At 53.9% G+C, this 20,966-nt stretch overlaps 6 protein-coding genes across 6 annotated transcripts; 3 read left to right on the top strand and 3 right to left on the bottom strand.

The window, feature by feature from the left end:
* Positions 1–842: 842 nt before the first annotated feature.
* Positions 843–2,426, top strand: CGGC5_v014491 (uncharacterized protein; the record flags this gene model as incomplete). Its single annotated transcript, XM_032029325.1, has 1 exon — positions 843–2,426. One exon carries the CDS (start codon positions 843–845, stop codon positions 2,424–2,426), a length of 1,584 nt encoding a protein of 527 aa, XP_031891000.1.
* Positions 2,427–2,955: 529 nt separating this feature from the next.
* Positions 2,956–6,065, bottom strand: CGGC5_v014490 (Uncharacterized protein; the record flags this gene model as incomplete). The annotated part of the gene is made up of 3 exons (XM_032029324.1): positions 2,956–5,427; positions 5,483–5,774; positions 5,830–6,065. 3 exons carry the CDS (start codon positions 6,063–6,065, stop codon positions 2,956–2,958), a joined length of 3,000 nt encoding a protein of 999 aa, XP_031891007.1.
* A 2,454-nt stretch (positions 6,066–8,519) lies between these two features.
* CGGC5_v014489 (putative MFS-type transporter) lies at positions 8,520–10,222 on the top strand (the record flags this gene model as incomplete). The annotated part of the gene is made up of 3 exons (XM_032029323.1): positions 8,520–8,788; positions 8,842–9,366; positions 9,439–10,222. The coding sequence occupies 3 exons, from the start codon at positions 8,520–8,522 to the stop codon at positions 10,220–10,222; spliced, it is 1,578 nt and encodes a 525-aa protein (XP_031891006.1).
* A 1,988-nt stretch (positions 10,223–12,210) lies between these two features.
* On the top strand, positions 12,211–16,778 carry ZRA1-4 (ZEB2-regulated ABC transporter 1; the record flags this gene model as incomplete). Its single annotated transcript, XM_032029322.1, has 3 exons — positions 12,211–12,903; positions 12,961–15,031; positions 15,085–16,778. The coding sequence occupies 3 exons, from the start codon at positions 12,211–12,213 to the stop codon at positions 16,776–16,778; spliced, it is 4,458 nt and encodes a 1,485-aa protein (XP_031891005.1).
* An 830-nt stretch (positions 16,779–17,608) lies between these two features.
* Positions 17,609–18,776, bottom strand: CGGC5_v014487 (uncharacterized protein; the record flags this gene model as incomplete). The annotated part of the gene is made up of 3 exons (XM_066153103.1): positions 17,609–17,677; positions 17,859–18,511; positions 18,725–18,776. The coding sequence occupies 3 exons, from the start codon at positions 18,774–18,776 to the stop codon at positions 17,609–17,611; spliced, it is 774 nt and encodes a 257-aa protein (XP_066007551.1).
* A 1,071-nt stretch (positions 18,777–19,847) lies between these two features.
* Positions 19,848–20,499, bottom strand: CGGC5_v014486 (uncharacterized protein; the record flags this gene model as incomplete). Its single annotated transcript, XM_032029319.1, has 3 exons — positions 19,848–19,868; positions 19,924–20,061; positions 20,119–20,499. 3 exons carry the CDS (start codon positions 20,497–20,499, stop codon positions 19,848–19,850), a joined length of 540 nt encoding a protein of 179 aa, XP_031890780.1.
* Between the last annotated feature and the right edge of the window lie 467 nt (positions 20,500–20,966).

Genomic DNA, 20,966 nt, shown 5'->3' with positions numbered 1-20,966 from the left:
CCCTTACACCAAGGGTTTCCCGGCAGTTTCCCGGTAGTTCCCCGACGAGTTTTCCGGCAATCGGCGAACTTTTCCGCGGGAAAGATAGCGAACAGGGGCACGAGTTACACTCAGCGCCGTCAGAGCTTCGGAAAGCGACGCAAATTTTGTTTTCAGCGGAGATAGCTTTGCTTCAGATTTCCACTTTGGGAGGTTAGTCGCTCGGTTTACGTCGGCGTGGGGACTGATGTCCAAGTCTCATTCTGTCTCCACTCCTGACTTAATAGAACATCTTGGGCCTGCTTTCGGGTGTAAGTGACCGACAGCTGGTTTCGGATCCTTGAATAGCTAGCTTATGTACCCTTTATTCATCGGGGACAAGAACTTGAAGCTCCCCAGCCTTGGCTTATTTTTCGAAAGTTTCAGTTGACTGTAAATGTCTCATTGGTGAGAGAGAGCGTCGACTGTTGCTGAGTGTCAATCCCGCACGTCTTGAACAGTAATTATACAGTAAGGTAGTCTATCTGTACCTACTGGGGTGTTGAAGGAAGCGAAGGCCTCGAAAGATACGAAACCCGCCAAGTTACGTAAGGTGTTTGCTTGCGAGCGTAAACTCTACCCTGATGTCTCGGCAGTGTGTGTCATTGGAGAAAGGAAAATGGATGTGGCGCCTTCGACTTCGTGAAAACAGCGACCATTGGCCCAGTGACAATTCATAACTTGACTCACCAAGGTGTTCCTGCAAGCTCCTTTTACCCTCTATTTCTTCAAGCTGCCCCCTGAAAATTTTCTTTTACAGTCACACAGATTCTCGATCCATGGCCATATCTCCGCGCAGAGTCACGAACTAGCTCATCCCAAACATGGAGAACGCATCTACTCAGGGAAAGACGAGGTTGGATCGGATGCCACCCGAGATTATCTTGATGATTTTCAAAATCATACAACTCCGAGACATTCTAGCCTTGAATCTCACCAGCACTACATTCCGCAATTCTTTTCTCGCGCATGAATGCATCATCATCGGCGAATTGGTTGATTCAATTCGACGTATGCTACCCGATGACTTGCTTCACCTTGCCATGGTCGCCGTCTACCTCCGCTTCATGAACGCCAAAGTCGACTATACCGCAAACGACATCAACCCAACGGAGCATTCCGAGCGCCTGATTGATTACGTCGAACGCTCTTTCGATGACCCAGTAACGAGATGGCCGCAACAGCAGCTTCGTCCGGTAGACGTGATGGCAATCGGAGAGCTAGTCAACGAAGCCGAGTTGATAGGCGTTGCAAGAGAAGACCGTCTAATGGAAGGCAATGATGTTGACTTTGTGTTTCCGTGGAAGCTTAGAAACCCAACCGCCCTCAGTGTGGCCCGCGACAAGCTTCCGATCTTGATCTTCGAGATCTGTTGCCAATGCGTCCTTCGTCATGGCGAGGTTCTTGACACGGCCGAGGAGACGCGGTTGCTCGATAGAGTTGCGCGAGTTGTCCGCGACGGTGTCTCAAAGCTCTGGGGCAGCAATGGACGTATCGAGGCCGTGTGGGCGCAAGGTAGTGACCTGATCATGAGACCGGGGGCTTTTCTCCGGTCCCTTGGGAGTTGGCTTTGCATGGCCCTCGCACCTCGTCTCAGACACGCTGTGCGTAAGGTGGTCGAAGTTCAAGCCATTGATAATCGACCGTATGCGCTGTGGCCAGAAAGTGTCCGACTTTTGAGTGAGTCTTTGTCATTGCCAAGCGTGCAAGCTTCCCTCGAGAATCCCGCGGTATTGTCACGCTCAGCCGCCCTTATGCAAAGAGGCCTGTACCATGACGGGAGATTAGGACCGTTGGATTTCCGAGAACGTGCCTGGCTCCAGGATCTAAGCCCGAGTTTGGGCATTGGTGATTTTGAGAGGATGCCTTTATCAGTAGTCAACAAGCTGGCCAAGGTAGGCCTTCTCCAGTCAGCTCAAGTTGTTGCCTGGCGGGTTCCATCACCACTCTATCGCATCACTTGTGTGGGCGAAGGCGGCAGCGGCGATCAAGAACTTCTCTTCATCAAGGCTCCTGGAGGCCTCAGGGCAGTGGCTTCACTCAAAACTATATGTCAGCACGAAGATTGGACTCGGTTGGATGAATTCTGCTGGATATGGCACAAGCTCTCGACTGGAATCCGGCCTCTGGTGGGACTTTTGCGAGTGGGACAATATCAGAGCCGACAGCAGTGCCTCCGGTCTTTACGTGGGCTCAGCGCGAGGGCCATGCAGAAAACGCTCCTCGAGCTTCAGTCCTACGACCCCTACGAAGGTTGGTATCCCAATATTTCCTCATTTAAATCCTCTGTCATCATGTCGTATGCGCCCAATCAGATCGGAAAGCCTGGGCCATGGAAACCCAAGCCTTTTGTGGAGGAGGTTCGGGATGAGGAAGGATCGAAGGAATTCAGGGCCGTCAAATGGTGATATGGCCGTGCCTGTCTTTTATCAGGGGAAGAGACAATTTTTAGCTTAACGGCGACATAATCAGTAAAGGAGTGCAGGAATTCGGTTTATTGGCCAAAAGACTTTCAAAAAAGCGCGGTGTGCGAAAGACGGCACGCTTCCCAGCGTACGGCGGCACTGCGGCTTATCAAGCCGGTCATAGCAGCATTTTAGTCGATAGTCTAGGTCCATGGAGGGCCGTTGGTAACATATCTTTGGACAGGCATATGAAGAAATCTAACAATATTCTGCGGCACAAGCATCTATGGAAGTGGCATCGAAGCGCAGGGGGAGTAACGGTCGCCCCTAACACTGCCTCGGCTTCGTCCCAGCAAAGCAAATACCAAATAGTGGCCGCGACTGACGCAAAAACAATCAAATACATCATCATCACATCTAATGTTCAATTTATTAACTAAGTTGTATTCAAACGCTGGCTTACGTTTCATACCATTCTGCATCACCCATATGACCTCAATTGCCGAACGGCTCGATTTCTGAACAGCCCCAATTATACGCCCTTTCCAAATATTTCCAAGTTGACATGAGATGTCTCTCCAACTGCCTTCTTAGTCACCATCACGAGATCATCGACCGCGCCAAGGAAGCGTGTGAAGGCGTTGATGGCCCCAATCAACTGCCTGCCATCGTGGCCTTCAAGCTGCTCTCGGACATTCAAGTCATCCTGTTTTGCCCGTTGAACTTCTCTAGCCCTGAGAGCTCTGCTTATCAGAGGCGTTGGCAATAGGGCAGGCAACGGTTCGCCCGAATCTAAAGACTGTTGAACAAGTGATAATGTTGACATTAGATCCACAACCAGGTTCTCTTCATCGATACTCATGGAAGACATGAGTCGAGCCCGGAGCGGAAGTGGCAGCTCGGTCATGTAGAGACCGAGCTCTGCCAAACTTGCATTGATGCTCCTACAAAGATATGTCGCTCTTCGAAGCGTCTCAGTGTCGATGTTGGAAGTAGAGAACTCGAACTTGGTCAGTTCTATAGGCCTACCAATGGCGTCCAAGATCCCATCGCACATGGCTGTCTCCTTCTCGATGAATTGGACGAGATCCTCAGGAGGCATGCGCCAAGTCGACACCAGCAGAGCATAGCGGTCCTTTACCCCCAGTAAAGACGTGGACAGAATGTGTCGATACTGCCGACTTCCCGTCATTGGCCGAGGGAATAGTCCGATGAGCATGGCGCTAGCGTTTCCAACGAGAACCAGAAGAACTCGCCGCCAGAAGATCTGATACCCAACACCGGGATTGCCGTAGGTCGGCACGTGCGAGTCGATCCAGCTGTACGCAACAACCATGTATGCAGTGGCGGCAAGCATGATGCCCGCGGCCAAGTGCTCTGGTGGTGTGAACAGCCTCCACCACATGAGAGGGATGATCAGCACAGCCATCACAACAGCGAGGCCGTATGGGTTGCCTGGACCAGACCCCGCACCGATGTACCAACAGACCAAGCCGATGATGCCACCTGCCACTGTGCTAAGTGTTCGGATAATGATTCCAGACAGCAGGTCCGACATGTACGGCTCGATAGCGAGTTGGCCCATAACCATGGCCCAGAATCCCTTTTCGCGGTAATAAAAGCCTGCAGACGAGGGGATGACGGCCGGCAGCGCCAAAGCGATGGTCACCACCAGTGTACGTAAAGCGTGAATGCCTTCAACGTCAGTGAACCAATGAATTAGGCCTAGGAAAACCATGCTTGGCTTGCTCCTCATTCGGCTCGTAGGGTTCCTCATGCTCTTGATGAGTGCGGCCGCCGTGTTGAGGTCGTCGGTCTTTTCTTTGGTCTTCTTCTTTCTGCTAAAAAGTCGAGACTTCTTCTCCGGTCGTGAGACTGTGGACATGGTTCGAGCCAAGTCCACTGCTCCCTGTGTTGTGCTCGGAGTTTCAGTTTGGGATAGACCCAGACCAAAAAGGCGTTGCAACCCCTTCGGCAACCCAAGGCTTTTCCGAGGTCGGGACTGGTCGATCTTGATCACTGTTTCGAGCATCGTCGCGGTCTTCCGGGATAAGCTGATGAGTCTCTCCTGTAGTAAGAGTCCCACCATCAGACCGTATAGCGGAGGTACCTGGCCATTCTGGTCGTAAATGACTCTACCATCGGCGTCAAATAGATGGGAGTGCAGTGCTGTAAGCTGCTGAGTGGATGCTTCAAAGTCGACCAGTGCCTCGTTCAGCAAATTCAGCGTTTGCTGGCGCTCCAAGTCGGCCGATGAAGTCGACTCTCCTTCAAGTGCAGACACGATGGCGTCCAGAGCTTGACCCAACGCACTCAACAAAGGCTGGGCGGTTGATGATACTACATCTAACGTCTTTTCCAGCATTTTCTCCGTGTCTGGATGTTTGACGCTGTCGCGGACACCGATTGCTCTGGCGATGTGATAAGCGAGCGGGCGCTGTTTGTTACCAGAGTCCTTTTGGTCCTCGAGAGCCATGGCAGCTTCGGTGAGAGCACTGGCTTTGAGACTCTTCTCTTCCATGGTAACAAACAGCTGCAAAATTCCGTTGAAGGCAACAGAAACCTGCCGGAGCGGGTCCTGTAGGGACTTAACATCCTCAGGACTCCATTTACGGAAAGAAAAGTCCAAGGCCAGGAATCCGACGGAGGACCCAAGACTCTTGTGCGCCATCGCTAGTTGGCTCTTCAACTGCAACAGTCGATCCAAACTAAATCGACTCTGGCGGTTTGCGAGCTGCCAAGTCAGAGCCTTGATAAAACCCTTCATGGGGCTCAACAGGTCCGCCATACCGTCCAGTACGATTTCTGACGTAGACTGCGGGAATATGGCAATATTGCAGAATGCACCAATACCCACGGCAATTCCAACCGGGATCAGCATGCTCTTGGGGATCGTTCCTTGGAATGTCGGGATCGTGGGAGCACTCGTGAGGTAGATGTCGGCGGTGATGAGGGCGAAGATGCCGACCAGTGTCATGTTTGGCGCGGCGACTCGGATACGAGCCTAATTCCCAGTTAGCATGCTTACGCACCAGCTCAAATGCTACCGCCAGACTCACCATTAAATAGACAAACAACCCCATCATGCAGAAGTATGTCGCCGTGACTCGTACGTCAAGCAGACGACCCTCGAATATGGCGATTTGCAAAAAGTTGGGTTCTCCCGCGTTTGGCGATTGTTGCAATTCCTGAAACTGCCTCATCAAGTCTGCTTGGGGCCTCGTAGCCAGTGCGGCTTTCATCGTGATCGTACCCCAAGCCCACCCTATTGCAAGACCAACGCAGATCATCAGGCCGCTCAGGATATGGATGAGGACAACGCCAGATGGCGGCATCATGAAGAGAACGATACTACGACTGCAGTCAGTACCCTGGATGAGGAAAGGAAAGATACCATGGGTCCCACCATCCGAAGAAGACAGCCTGCCCGATGACAGCCAAAGTGGCTTTAATGAAGATGAAGAGAGTGAGGATCCAAACGGCTAAGGAGCACTTGAATAGAATCTTGAGGTCTTTCGCGTTGAAGTGATCGAGCCATGCGGGCAGTCGTTTGGGCTGATTGAAAACATTGAAGTGGTGCTCAGCATCAGCGTCATCCTTAACGCGACTTTCGTCGTCGCATTTCGGATTGGGCTGTGCCATTCTGGTTCTGGTGCTTGTCGTCGAAGCTTTGGATGCTTGTTGTTGTCGATGGTGATGATGTTGTCGGATGGATGATATGATGAAGCACGGGAGAGGCAAAACAATCAGAGAAAAATCTCGCTAAGTTAGGGCGAACTCTGTAGAAGTCTCAGCTCTCTATTCCGACTTCTGCGTATCGGGCAATGATCAGATCCTATCCCCAGATGTTGGAGGCTTGAAGGGGTTAAGAAGCAAGATCCCGAGATTAACGTGGCGTACGAAAGCGAACGCGAGAGCGACCCACTTGAACAACAGAAAGTCGACACCTTGGCGAGCTTTAAAGTGTGCGAGCCCATGAAGAATGCCTCGCCTGATCACAGCCCAAGCTTATATATACTACGCCAACTTCTGCTCCAGAATGCGATTCTTTGATTCCCATGAGTTGTGTATGGGCTTTGCACCGAACAAGAGGTGAATTGGAGGTTCGTCCTAGATCTCACGGCGGGGCATGGGTGCCCTGGTACGAATGCGAACGCGACGGCCGCCCCCGCTGCTGTGGAAGACCAGGATCACGGGTAGTGCGACGAACCCGACTGCATACGATACAACCCTCCTAGAAGTTTGGTATTCTCCGTGCAGCCCAATAAACAATAAATACCGGTGCTTGACCATGGCGAGCTGTGTGATTGGTTGCTCAACCCTAGTTTATTCAGGCACTTATGGGTCAAGTACGTCTACAGACAATCCGTACAGTACGCCGCTTGGTGTTTCGATTGCTACGAGAGATGACCTGTAGGCGCTATACTCTCTTGTGGGGAGGCACAATGATCATTTTAAGTGCGGACGATGATGCAGCCTTGACTCAGATGCAAATACACGTGAGCATCGCGTAAGTTTCGCGATAGTTCATGCAGCCTCAAGCTCTAGCCTTCTGCGCGTCCGGTTCTTTAGCTGACGCTGGCTGTTTTCAAAGTGTGAAAGCGCGGCCATTGTCATATTCGAGTCTTCATGGATGTCTTTATTGTTAGTGATCAGATAAGGCTTGTACAAGAGTCAGCGCAACTTCAGAAAAGGAGACAAGGCTTTCTAGCGGGGACTCAAAGCATCTTAGTAGAGGGAACATTTATTTCATGGGCTTGCTTCTCCACATCAGCTTTCCTTCTACTTCGGATCAGTGGCGAAATCCCTCTCGGTGTTCGGCTTGTCTTCGCGTGCGAAATTTGGGCACATCACTATGCCCAAGATTATCAACGTACTCCTGGACTGCGATAGAAACGGACTTACAACTCTACAAATTTCTTGTAAGGCCTGTGGCGCCACCAGTACTGGGCCTTGAAGATATGGCATGCTCCGATCTGTTTTCAAAAGTCATCATATTAGCCAAAATCACTCTGTTCTCAATACTGGGTGTTAGCACAATGCATATTTGAGTTCTTAGTCTTCAGACCTAACAATGCATGTATTTGACTAATAAAGATTGTCCTAACGTAGGGTTTCTTTGCAGTTTTCTCTTCTAGTTTCTGTTCCGTGTCGAATACATGAACACTATCAACCTGTTTTCAATCGACGCCACTGATCATATTGCTAAAGGAAAGCCAAAGGCATCCTGCCCTGATTCGCCAAAATTAGGTATTTATGCTCAAATCCTGCATCAATCCGCTACAGTCGCCCTGAAGAGTGAAATGACTGCTGTTACAAACAGCTTCAAAATGATGAGGAAGTTCTGCATCTCTTTAGACTCCTCTTGATGACAATTCGTGGAAGAAAGTGCTCAAAAGTTTTGGGCTGAGTTGTATCAGTACGACGTCGGCCGCCAGGCTGACGCGGTGGCAGTCATACTCATATCCTCCCCATCTTCGTCTTCGTCCTTCCATGTCACCTTTTTTTCAAGACAGGAAAGTCCATTTCATTTCTAAGCAGGAATGAAGTTACACTTTTTAATAGAAAGCACGTGCTAATGCAAGCTCTACTCATTTTTATCAACCGCTAACCATCGCGTGAATGATTGTTTGAATGCAAGAAGCACCATGAGCGCGTTGAACCCCCCGACTTGGTTGAGTCATGGCCATCGCAACTACAAAACCCCGACGGACATTAAGAAATTTCAAAACCAACAAATGTTGGCGCCATATGTCGCGCACGCCCTTTGCGCCCTTGACGTATGCTTAAAAGCCGTGACGCCCTGACGGATCCGCAAACTATTAAGTAATTTTTCCCCATTACAGACTGAATGGTTCCATTTTTACACATCCGAACATGGGGCTCTTCCGGGGCTCCACGCTCGGCCGATCTCGGGCACATCGGTCGAAATTTTGCACAATGAAGTATTTCTACGCCGGGTGACCGGTTCGCTGGGTCTATGGTGATATAGTGCTGGAGGACTAGCAGTTTCTGAGTGATCTTCTTGTCTGGTGAAAAGGGTAGTCTTCCTGGTCACGACCTAGTGCGACGTTGTGAATCGAGTCAGGGTTGACAATGTCGACAACTACGGTTGAGGTTTTCAACGCTCCAGCATCGCCTCTGGCGGAACTTTCGGCCTCATCATCAATTATATCGAGACCCAACCAGCCTGTGTTTCCCGCAGAAGATGCCCAGCATGAAGACATTTCCAAGGGCAAGACGGTGGTTGTCATCTCATCGGTGACTTGTATCACCGGAATTAGCTCCCTCTTGGCTGGCGTGGTTACCGTCTGCATCCCTGCAATGGCAAAGGATGTGAATCTTGAAGGCAACCTGCTGCTTTGGTATGAGCCTTAGCGATATCTTGCCGGTGAACCATTGCTAACACCCCGTGAAGGCCTGCCTCGGTGTACGCCCTGACCTGTGGTTGCACTCTGCTCCTGTCAGGCGCCATGGCCGATCTCTTCGGAGCTCGGCAACTCTATCTCTTGGGATGCTTCCTCCAATCGGCCTTCACCCTGGCCTGCGGCCTGGCCAAGACGGGAATCCAGCTGATCATGTTCCGGGCCTTCGCCGGCATCGCGATCTCCATGTGTCTGCCATCCGCCGTCAGTATCATCACACACGCATTCCCCTCAGGCAAGCGACGCAACATCGCGTTCGCCTCCATGGGCGGCGGCCAGCCCATCGGGTTCTCCGTCGGTCTCAGTGTCGGCGGTGTCTTCACAGACACCATCGGCTGGAGATGGGGCTTCCACATCGCGGCCATCATCAACACTGTCATCTTCCTCATCGCCCTCAAGTGGCTGCCAAGTATCGGCAAGCGCGAACCGGTGACGTGGAACCGCTTCCTGACCGAGGTGGATTGGATCGGGGCGTTCCTGGCGAGCGGCTTCCTGGCGATGGTATCCTATGTTCTTGCGTAAGTCCAGCCCTGCGACGATCGGCAAATCCCAAAGATGAGACGAGGAGACAAACTAACCCGCCCCTCCAGCGTCATGACCGAGAGCCTGAGTGACATCAAGAAGCCGGCCAACATTGCTCTCTTGGTCGTCTCGGGTGTCTTGATCGGCAGCTTCATCGGATGGGTCGAGCGGCAAGAGCGCCTCGGCCGCCCAGCCATCATCCCGAACTCTCTTTGGAAGAACCGCAGCTTCACCAGCATCTGCGTCAGCGTCTTCATGGTCTGGGGCGCCTTCAACGCGACAGAGCAGCTGAGCTCCTTCTACCTGCAGTACGTGCAGCGGCTCTCGGCGATCGACACCTCGGTCCGCTTCCTCCCGGCCCCGGTGGGCGGCGTGCTCGCCAACGTCGTCGCCGGGCTCGTGGTGCACCGCGTCCGGGCCGACCTCGCGATCCTCATCGCCGTGGCCCTCGCGGCGCTGTCCCCGATCCTGATGGCCGTTGCGGACCCGGCGTGGAACTACTGGTACTGCATCTTCTGGGCCATGTTCATGAACGCCATCGGCGCGGACACGCTCTTCACTATCTCGAACCTGCTGATCACCTCGCTGTTCCCGTCGAGGACGCAGGGTGTTGCGGGCGGTGTGTACAACACCATCGCCCAGATCGGCAAAAGCGTGGGGTTGGCGTCGTCGGGCGCGATTGCGAGTGCCGTGACGGCCAAGTCAGGTGTGGCGGATAAGGAGAGCCCAACGGCGCTGCTGGAGGGCTATCGGGCATCGTTCTGGTACTGCTTCGCGCTCTACGGCGCAACCCTGCTTGTGACCATTTGGGGACTCAGAAAGATCGGCAAAGTGGGTGTCAAGAAGGAGTGAGAGGGTTGCGGACGGGAACCCGGAGTAATGGGTCGAAGGACACCTCTATTCTCTCTCAACATCGCCCAATTCAGGGGATTGCGGCCGAAATGGCCAAAGTTTCAGTGACGCAGTGCAAACTCTACTCTACTCGGTGTGCGGAGTTGATGCTTGCCAAGACGACGGTGTGAATGCTTACCAAAATTCTGAGAGCAAAACACGTCAACGGGCTGTTCTGGAATCACGTCCTAAGAAAGCTTGGGAGTCGGGCCGGGGCCAACCCAGCAGATCTTTCTCAGAGTTCGGCGTGTCGGTGCGGGGAGGATCCGCGTGCTGCTGGCGGCGAAAGCGGTCGAAGGTGGACGGACTGACTCAGCGGCCTAAGTTTCCACCAGCCGGTCGCATGCCTTCGAGAGCCCGAAAGTGTGGAAAGGGACACTGACGGGATGGGGCTGGAGATAAGGGGGGGGGAATAGATCTAGAATTATGAACCGTCTCATGAACTGCACGTGGAAACACAGTGATACTGAAGAATTGTTTCCGCTAGCTAGCTGTTAGTCTCGTAAATATGGATCTGGCCGTTCAACATTATGCGTCGTGCTAGAGCTGCGGATTGGCGTCATTGTGAGAGATCGGACTCTCGATAGTGATCCCGGAGCCCGACATGTTGAACTCCGACTTTACTGACTAAAGCCAGCCTGCGAAAAGGGGGGAAAGAGAGGAGCCCTTTCAGTGGGAAATTGTATTCGTACATGGTAAGCAAAGTGATCTGGCTTGTTTACATATCGCAACCCCTATCTCCCCCAAAGTCCGACGGATCCACTGCAAAAAAAACCAGTCAAATCCGCAGTCGGGGAGATTCAATTGTTGGTAAGCCTCATAACATCGGTGCGTATTTGACAGCCGCAGCAACAGCAGCAGCCCTGCCGAGAACGCAAATCTCCCGAAAGAGGGTCCGCCAGCGGAAAGTGGAAATCACTGCAACTCAAGATTTACGAGCAGTGCAGGGCAGAGAGATATACGGACTTACGGACCAAAGAGAGAAAAGGGGAACAATCCACTGAACCAGTCATTTTTACGAGTGCCGTGGGCTAGTGCCCAATGGGGGGGGCACCATGATGCAATCGGAACATGGTTAACACAGTTCAGGACACCTCGGCCGAATTCCAGCAGATCGCACCGCCGCAACAGGCCTAGCCAACGACCCTGACTCGTCTCTGGGGCCGCGGCGCGGCTCCTGCGTGGCTTACGGTAAGCACCTCTCGGGGCCTTGGAGCTCCCCGACGACGGGTTGCGGACTCGAGCTGTGCCTTCAACACCCCGCCCGGACCGTAATCCATGGTGCTGGGAACGCGGGAGCGGCCAGCCTACAGACCATGCCACAGGAGAAGACGGGACCACCCACGCATACAGATGCACACACACATCAGACGGGCTGACATATCCAGCCCTTCCCGCAAATGGAACAGTTTCGGGGTGGTGAGAAGGGTCGTCGGGCGGGAACTACAGGGGCATGACCTCATTGCCACTTCACCGGGGCCGGCGGTCGGGCGGGTGCTCTGCGAACTCCGCACACACACAACACAGCTTGAGTCGATTGTTGACTCGGCCGCGTACCAGCAACAAACTTCAGCGCTGGGGGAAAGATGGGCTGGGCTTGGCGGGCTTGCGGCGCCTTGTTCGGTGGCCCCGGTGTTGGTTCATGTCCGCAAACGCACACTTCTCTCGCGTCTGCCTTTTTTGATATAATAACACAGTCATCCCATTCATGCTATCGTTCTTGTTACTTCCCCAGATCTCATCAACAACTATCGAGTGTAACCGTCTGTGAACGTTTCAACTTACACGATACATCGACATCAAACACACAGATCACCAATCACACTGTTCAAAGATCAAATACTACTTAATAATATCAAGCTCACTTGAGCTTAGCCGTTGGCAACACACCCCCAACCATGGCACAACAACGAACCGACACACGAGACTCAACAGGCTCCTCTATCACAATGAACGGCAGAGCCTCATCAGAACAATGGGAGGCCGGCTTCGCCCCCATCAACACCGGCAAGAACAATGGCGACTCATCAGACGACAACGCCACCCTGTCCAGCCCTACGAGAGATACCCACCGCGACACCATGATGATTGAGGAGGAGGACAGGAGAGAGCTTCAGAGAATCGCAACCACCTTGTCACGGCGCCAGAGCGGCGTCAGCTTCGGCGAGCCGCAACTCTCCAACATCGCAACCAACGATCCCTCCCTCGACCCCACTAGCAAGTCCTTCGACCTCTCAAAATGGCTGCAGAGAATCATGCAGCAGATGTCCAACGAGGGCATCAGCATCAAGAAGGCCGGTGTCGCCTACAAGGATCTCAACGTCTCCGGAACAGGCGCTGCCCTGCAGCTCCAGCAGACCGTTGGCTCCTTTCTCGCGGCGCCCCTGAGGATCGGCGAGCACTTGAGCTTCGGCAAGAAGGAGCCCAAGAGGATCCTCCACAACTTCGATGGTCTCCTCAACAGCGGCGAGCTTCTGATTGTTCTGGGCCGTCCCGGATCCGGATGCAGTACCCTTCTCAAGACCATGACTGGTGAGCTTCACGGCCTGAGCTTGGGACACGACTCTGTCATCCACTACAACGGTATCCCTCAGAAGAGGATGGTGAAGGAGTTCAAGGGCGAGACTGTCTACAACCAAGAGGTTCGTAACTTCATCGGCCATCTCATTTGTGACATCTAGCTAACACATCTTTCACAGGTTGACAAGCACTTCCCCCATCTCACGGTCGGCCAAACCCTCGAGTTCGCCGCCGCCGTCCGCACACCCTCCAAGAGACTCCAGGGCATGACCCGCGATGAGATGTCCAAGAAGGCCGCCCAGATTGTCATGGCCGTCTGCGGTCTTAGCCACACCTACAACACCAAGGTCGGCAACGACTTCGTCCGCGGCGTCTCTGGCGGCGAGCGCAAGCGTGTCAGTATCGCCGAGATGATGCTCGCCGGATCCCCTATGTGCGCGTGGGACAACAGCACCCGCGGCCTGGACTCCGCGACTGCCCTGAAGTTCGTTCAGGCTCTGCGCCTCGCGTCCGACTTCACCGGCAGCGCCAACGCCGTCGCCATCTACCAGGCCTCCCAGGCCATCTACGACCTCTTCGACAAGGCCGTCGTCCTCTACGAGGGTCGCCAGATCTACTTCGGCCCTGCCAGCGCCGCCAAAGCGTACTTCGAGCGCATGGGATGGGAGTGCCCTCAGCGCCAGACCACCGGTGACTTTCTCACTTCCGTCACCAACCCCCAGGAGCGCCGTGCCCGCCCGGGCATGGAGAATCAGGTCCCTCGCACGCCGGAGGACTTTGAGATGTACTGGCGTCAGTCCCCCGAGTACGCCGCCCTCCGCCAGGAGATTGAGCTGCACCAGGAGGCCTACCCTATGGACTCCAACAGCCAGGCTCTCACCGAGATGCGGCAGATGAAGAACGAGAGGCAGGCGAAGCACGTCCGCCCCAAGTCCCCCTACACCATCTCCATGGCGATGCAGGTTGGCCTGACCACCAAGCGCGCCTACCAAAGAATATGGAACGACATGTCGGCAACAGCAACGTCAGCAGTCATCAATCTCATGATGGCTCTCATCATCGGCTCGGTCTTCTACGGTACACCTGACTCTACTTCCGGTTTCTACGCCAAGGGCTCTGTTCTGTTCCAGGCTATCCTCATGAACGCTCTCACTGCCATCTCCGAGATCAACAGTCTCTACGATCAACGTCCAATCGTCGAAAAGCACGCCTCCTACGCCTTCTACCATCCTGCCGCTGAAGCCATTGCTGGAATCACCGCAGACATCCCGATCAAGTTCATCACGGCAACAACCTTCAACCTCGTGCTCTACTTCCTCGCCGGACTACGACGCGAGCCTGGCCAGTTCTTCCTGTACTTCCTGATCACCTACATCTCCACCTTCGTCATGAGCGCCGTCTTCAGAACAATGGCCGCCATTACCAAGACCGTGTCGCAGGCTATGATGCTTGCTGGTGTCCTGGTCCTAGCTCTTGTCATCTACACTGGCTTCGTCGTTCGCGTTCCCCAGATGGTCGACTGGTTTGGCTGGATTCGATGGATCAACCCCATCTTCTACGCCTTCGAGATCCTCATCGCCAACGAGTTCCACGGTCGCGAGTTCACCTGCTCGGAAATCATCCCCTCGTACACCCCGCTCAACGGCGACTCCTGGATCTGCTCTGCTGTCGGCGCCATCGCTGGCCAGCGCACTGTTAGTGGCGACGCGTTCATCAACACCAACTACCAGTACTACTACTCCCACGTCTGGAGGAACTTCGGCATCCTGCTCGCTTTCCTGTTCTTCTTCATGATCATCTACTTCGTCGCCACTGAGCTCAACTCCGCCACCACCAGCTCCGCCGAGGTCCTCGTCTTCCAGCGCGGCCACGTTCCCGCCTACCTCCAGGACGGCGTGAACCGCAGTGTTTCCAACGAGGAGATGGCCGTCCCGGTCAAGAGCAAGAACAGCGAGCCCGATGCCAACGTCAGCTCCATCCCGCCCCAGAAGGACATCTTCACCTGGAGGGACGTTGTCTACGACATCGAGATCAAGGGAGAGCCCCGTCGGTTGCTTGATCACGTCGACGGCTGGGTCAAGCCCGGAACTCTCACCGCTCTCATGGGTGTCAGTGGTGCCGGCAAGACTACTCTTCTCGATGTCCTCGCTCAGCGCACTACTATGGGTGTCATCACTGGTGACATGTTCGTCAACGGCAAGCCTCTCGACGCCAGCTTCCAGCGCAAGACTGGCTACGTTCAGCAGCAGGGTAAGCAGCCTCTTCCTCACTCTCACTCACGCATGATTGCTAACATCTCCCAGATCTCCACTTGGCTACCGCAACCGTTCGCGAGAGTCTGCGCTTCAGCGCCATGCTCCGCCAGCCCAAGACCGTCAGCAAGGAGGAGAAGTACGCCTTCGTCGAGGAGGTCATCGACATGCTCAACATGCGCGACTTCGCCGACGCCGTCGTCGGTGTCCCCGGTGAAGGCCTCAACGTCGAGCAGCGCAAGCTCCTCACCATCGGCGTCGAACTCGCAGCCAAGCCCAAGCTTCTTCTGTTCCTCGATGAGCCTACCAGTGGTCTCGACTCCCAGAGCTCCTGGGCTATCTGCGCCTTCCTCCGCAAGCTTGCCGACGCCGGCCAAGCCGTCCTCTGCACCGTCCACCAGCCTAGCGCTATCCTCTTCCAGCAATTCGACCGTCTCCTCTTCCTTGCCCGTGGTGGCAAGACTGTGTACTTTGGCGATATCGGCGACAACTCGCGCACTCTTCTGAACTACTTCGAGTCTCATGGTGCTCGCAAGTGTGACGATGATGAGAACCCTGCCGAGTACATGCTTGAGATTGTCAACAACGGCACCAACTCGCGCGGAGAGGATTGGCACAGCGTCTGGAAGTCCAGCGAAGAGCGCACTGGTGTCTCTGCCGAGCTCGAGCGCATCCACCTCGAGAAGGCCAACGAGCAGGTCGCCGGCACCGAGGAGGCCGGCGCCCATTCCGAGTTCGCCATGCCCTTCACCACCCAGCTCACCGAGGTCACCGTCCGCGTGTTCCAGCAATACTGGCGCATGCCCAACTACGTCTTCGCCAAGTTCGTCCTCGGCATCGCCGCCGGCCTCTTCGTCGGCTTCTCCTTCTACAAGGCCAACGGCACCATGGCCGGCATGCAGAACGTCGTCTTCGCCGTCTTCATGATTATCACCATCTTCTCCACCATCGTCCAGCAGATCCAGCCTCACTTCGTCACTCAGCGCTCCCTCTACGAGGTCCGCGAGCGCCCTAGCAAGGCCTACTCCTGGAAGGCCTTCATGTTCGCCAACATCATCGTCGAGATCCCCTACCAGATCGTCACCGGCATCCTCATCTTCGCCTGCTTCTACTACCCGGTCATCGGTATCCAGAGCTCCGTCCGCCAGGTCACCGTCCTGCTCTTCGCCATCCAGCTCCTCGTCTACGCCTCCTCCTTCGCGCACATGACCATCGCCGCCTTCCCCGATGCCCTCACCGCTTCCGGCGTCGTCACCCTCCTCGTCCTCATGAGCCTGACCTTCTGCGGTGTCCTGCAGTCCCCGACCGCCCTGCCCGGCTTCTGGATCTTCATGTACCGCGTCTCCCCCTTCACCTACTGGGTCGCCGGTATCGTCTCCACCCAGCTGCATGGCCGCCCCGTCACCTGCTCCGCGGACGAGACCTCCGTCTTCAACCCGCCCGCCAACCAGACCTGCGGCGAGTACCTCGCCGACTACCTCAAGATGGCGCCCGGCCAGCTGCAGAACCCCGACGCCACCGAGTCGTGCCGGTACTGCTCGCTCAGCAACGCCGACCAGTACCTCTCCGGCAGCAACATCTTCTACGACGAGCGCTGGCGCAACTTTGGCATCATGTGGGCCTTCATTTTCTTCAACATCTTCGTCGCTGTTGTGTCGTACTACCTTGTCCGCGTCAAGAAGTGGAACTCTGGCTCGTCCAAGACGAAGAAGGAGTCCAAGGGAAAGGGTCTCGCCACTCAATGAGTGCGACCCTGGAATGAATACAGATCAATGAGGACATAGGTTGTCCAGATATAAACTCTAATAGTCTTTTACAAATTCATGTAGCGAGCGTTGCTTTTTAAGGAGGTATCCCATCATTAGTGTAGAATAAACAAGACTTTCAATCATACGCTTTCTTCATTCGTGTGTCCTACATTTATGCTATATAATGGTAACTCTTTCATTGCGCCAATTTGGAAAGAATCCTGGCGAAAGGAAGCTCGGCAATGATTCCTTGCCCAACTTGAGAACCACCAGCCCAACTCTTTCAAACACACTCGGTTGACAGACCGACCTCCCGAGAACCAGCACGTAAGCATACTTGTCTTCGCGCCCAAAGCATCCTGTGGTCAAAAGAAAGCACCAGACAGGATATTCAACCGCTTCTTGTCGATAGTGCGCACTGGAAAGTGTGCCTCGGACAGCAGTGTTGACAGCCTCGCCATTCAGCTCGACATCGGCAGTCCCTAGAAACGAGTCTGCGAAGAACTCCCCAGCAGGCCATTCAGTCAAAAAATAGTGTCGGCCCTCCTGCGACGGCGGTGGATTGTGGAGATATTTTGCCGTGGCCTTGATCAGAAGACCATCCAGAATGACATATCCGCTTTCCACGGACCCGAAGGGATTGATCTCAGAGGCCGGAGTGCATTCTATTTCGACAACTTGGCACGGCTCCGTGTGTCTCAATGATTCAACGAAGGAGGATTTCCACCAGGAAACGGTACCGTCGATGGAAGCCCAACTCCATGACGGCGCACCAAGGCATCCCCTCGACTCTTCTAACCGAGATCTGTTCCAGCTTAGATCATGAACTAGTTCTTTTCTCCACAATCCTGCGAGGAAGTCGTCGTCCACCCGCTCTTGGAAGACTCGGGAGATCGCTGACAAAGCGACCAGCTTGTCCGCTTGGAAGGTAAGCTTACGCCCTGAATAGGATGTGACGACCGATTTCCTCCATTGACGATGGAAATAATGGGCATCTTGCGTCGACATTTCGTCTCCTTTGGCATGTATTCCCACCGAATCCCTAAACCTCCAGCTGTTGTCCCCTTTTATACCCACCTGGGATTTCCTGAGGTCGAATTCGTCGCATTCGCAGTCTTCAAGTGAGCGACAAGCCCACTGGAGCTCGAACTCGCCGAATGAAACGAAGCGCTTAGCAAGAGCCCTCTCTTGGAAAGCCCATCCGCGCTCTGACAATGGACCATCAAAGTTTGCGTAGAACAGCGCCTTCCTGTGGTTCAACACCGGTCGATAGTGGATTTTGCTGAATTTGCGCGGGCTCGCTGAGCAGGGGACCGTCACGCTGCCCCCGGAGTAATGGCGGCGGCCCAGGAAGCCCTTTGTACCGTCAGACGCAGACGATGCGCCCAGAACCAGATAGGCGAAGCCGTAGACGTCAGCCATCCTGGCGGCTTCGTACTCCCAATCCAGAACGTCGTCTTGCACGATGCAGAGAGAGTCGATCCAGATGTATCGCATGCCAAGATATCGTGTCACGGCGACGGCATCTTTGAAGGTTTGCGGCATGCTGCTGAGGTCGATCCCGTCTTGATGCAGCCCGATGTTCATCTTCAAGGTTCTGAGTGGCTGAGATGGCCCCCAGCAGTGGCTCAATGCGATGTATCTTTCGTCCTTTTGCGACAGGTTTGCCGTGATGACAAGCTTTGGGGGGTTGGCGGTGACATCGAGGACCCTAGTCGGCAGAGGGTGATCTGAAGGTGAGCAATCGGCGTGTGAAGCCTGGCAATTTTCCATCCAATATTTCAAAAGAAGGAGGCATTCTTCTGAGCCAGCAGTGTCCGACATGTCACGGTCATAAGGGATACCCTCCCATGGAAACCGAGAATCTAGTTCAAGGATAAGTACAACGTGCATTTATGCCGAGTTCACTTGCAGCAAAACCGTCATGCAGAATTGCAACGTACCGGGAAAGTTGTAAAAGAAGATTGTCTCCCGTTCAGCTGGAGGCGTGTTCATGTCTGGCGTATTGGGGCCCAGGAGGAACTGTTTGCGACCGTCGCGAGCGTTGCAACTGTACACAGCAATTTTGCCTTTGTCAAGGTCTGCAAACTCTATCGCGTGCTTTGTCTTGAGCTCATCGTGCAGAGCGACGATGAGATGACAGAAGTTGCAGTATAGGGAAGCATCGGTCCAGGTCCTTAGGCCGTGCTCACGACTTAGGTTCGAGGTACTTTCTGGCTTGAAGCCGCAGGTATCACACCCATTGGTCCTGCGGCCATAGAATGGATTCACATGGCGTCTGATGTGGTCAGGGATCTGGAAGGATGCATGTGGATTCGGCCGAGAAGACGCCATGTCGCGGTTTGTGAACGGAGCTACCGGTGGAGGAAATGGTTCCCGACTGCCGGATCACCTCTTTTCTTCTGGGTCAGCTGACCATGTTTTGCAGAATGATGTAATCCGTGGGGCTTTTTGTATCGACTGGGGGGTTTTGGCAGCCGAGTAAATGGTTCGACTTGTTGGTGCCCTGTGATTGAGCACCAACAGGACTGGGGCTTGCCAAGCTGGGGTTCTCATCGCCGAATTTCGTGAACATCAGACTATTCACTGTATACAACATCACAAGATCATATTAATATATTTGTTCGGAGTGCGATTCAAGGTCATCAATGCCAAGTTGGGCAGACACTGTACACCAACAAAGGTAATGATGGGTTAAAATCTCAGGCTTGGTTCATGGTTTACGATGTTAGTTGAGACAGACCTCACTTGTCAGGTAACACTTATCTCACCTGCCCTGCGAATGCTTGGTTTGCCTGATCACTTACCGCCACTCAGTCTCGCAATATCACGGTAGCATCAGAGACGAAATATTCGAACCTTCAAATCACCAGATATCACCAGCAAATTCACAGCACCACGTGAGAGGTAGCGCACGGCGCAGTCTCATTTTTAGAGGTCTTCGACGCTGGACTGTCTCAAATTACATCTTTTGAACTCCGCCATCGCCATCCCGGCATAAATCGTCCCGCACGAAGCTATTCCGTAGGTTCCCACAGAGCTGTTCACGTCTATACGGCCTCGCATCTATTTGCCGCCCTTCTTGGCCTGTAATTGCATCAGTCTCAGATTCTTTTGCCTCAGGGCATGTGTGGAGACTTACGGCTTGCTTGTTCTTCTCATTCTGCTTGCGGCCGTCTTTGAACTCGCCACCAAGCTTGTTGAGGGTGGCGTTGTCCTTCTTAGGGTTGCCGGTCAGGCCCTTGGCTTGCTTAGACTCCTTTGCTTGGGCACCTTGAACCTAAAGTTCCAATATTAGTACCGAGATCGCATGGTTTGCATTTCCGAGACATCTCACCTTCTTCAGGCCATCGTTCAGTTGCTTGTTCTTGGGGTCGGCGTTCTTCTGGTTCTGGGCACGTTGCTTCTGTCCAGCCTTGATGTCTTTTTGGAGGTTGGCCTTCTCCTTAGGGAAGTTCTTGGTTCCCTCGGCCTTCTGCACCTTCTTGACGTCCTTGGACTCGTTCTTCTGGATGTTGATGTTCTTGTCGATGCCCTTGACCTCCTTGGCAGTTGACTTGGAGCTACCCTTATTGCCGCCGCCACCCTTCTTGCCACCGTTATTGGCCCGCGCCTCAAGTGCCTCGACAGCTTCTCCGTCTGCCTGTGCCGGTACTGGCAGGGCAGCGACGAAGGAGAAGAAGAGGAAGATGGAGAGGATGAGCTGAGTGAAACGCATTTTGAAAGGTTTTTAAGAAGGACCGAATGGTATTAATAATAGACCAATAGGATTAGTTGATGAGGGACCAGCCGATGGATGCAAGTCGTGAAGGACGTGAATGTCTGATGTGGATAATAATCAAGCCCGAGGAGATGGGCGATTTCCGGTTCATATATATAGAGAATCCGTTGACTGTCCCGAGATCACCATTTGCGAGTCATCATCTCTAATGGAGGAGCACATGTGCCGTTGTCCGAGGGACATCGAGCCATCTGGCCATCACCCACTGCAGGATGGCTCCGAGTCCTTCAGCCGCGATGCTTTCGAGATCGTTTCGCTCTTCCGTGATTGAAGCTCCCGGAGTGTCGCAACCCACACGGAGATTGCGCCCGCTCTCTCGTCCGAAGTCAGAAAGTATTGACAAGCGACAAGCTTTTGGGTGGAGTCGAGACGAAGAAAGTTTAGCCGCACATGTGTTTTGGGCT

This window comes from Colletotrichum fructicola (assembly GCF_000319635.2).
Source record: "Colletotrichum fructicola Nara gc5 chromosome Unknown KSG_Nara_v1_contig09, whole genome shotgun sequence".
In the NCBI taxonomy this organism is placed as follows: Eukaryota; Fungi; Ascomycota; class Sordariomycetes; order Glomerellales; family Glomerellaceae; genus Colletotrichum; species Colletotrichum fructicola.
The sequence above is the reverse complement of the archived record's forward strand: the minus strand, read 5'-3'. Positions and strand labels throughout refer to the sequence as shown.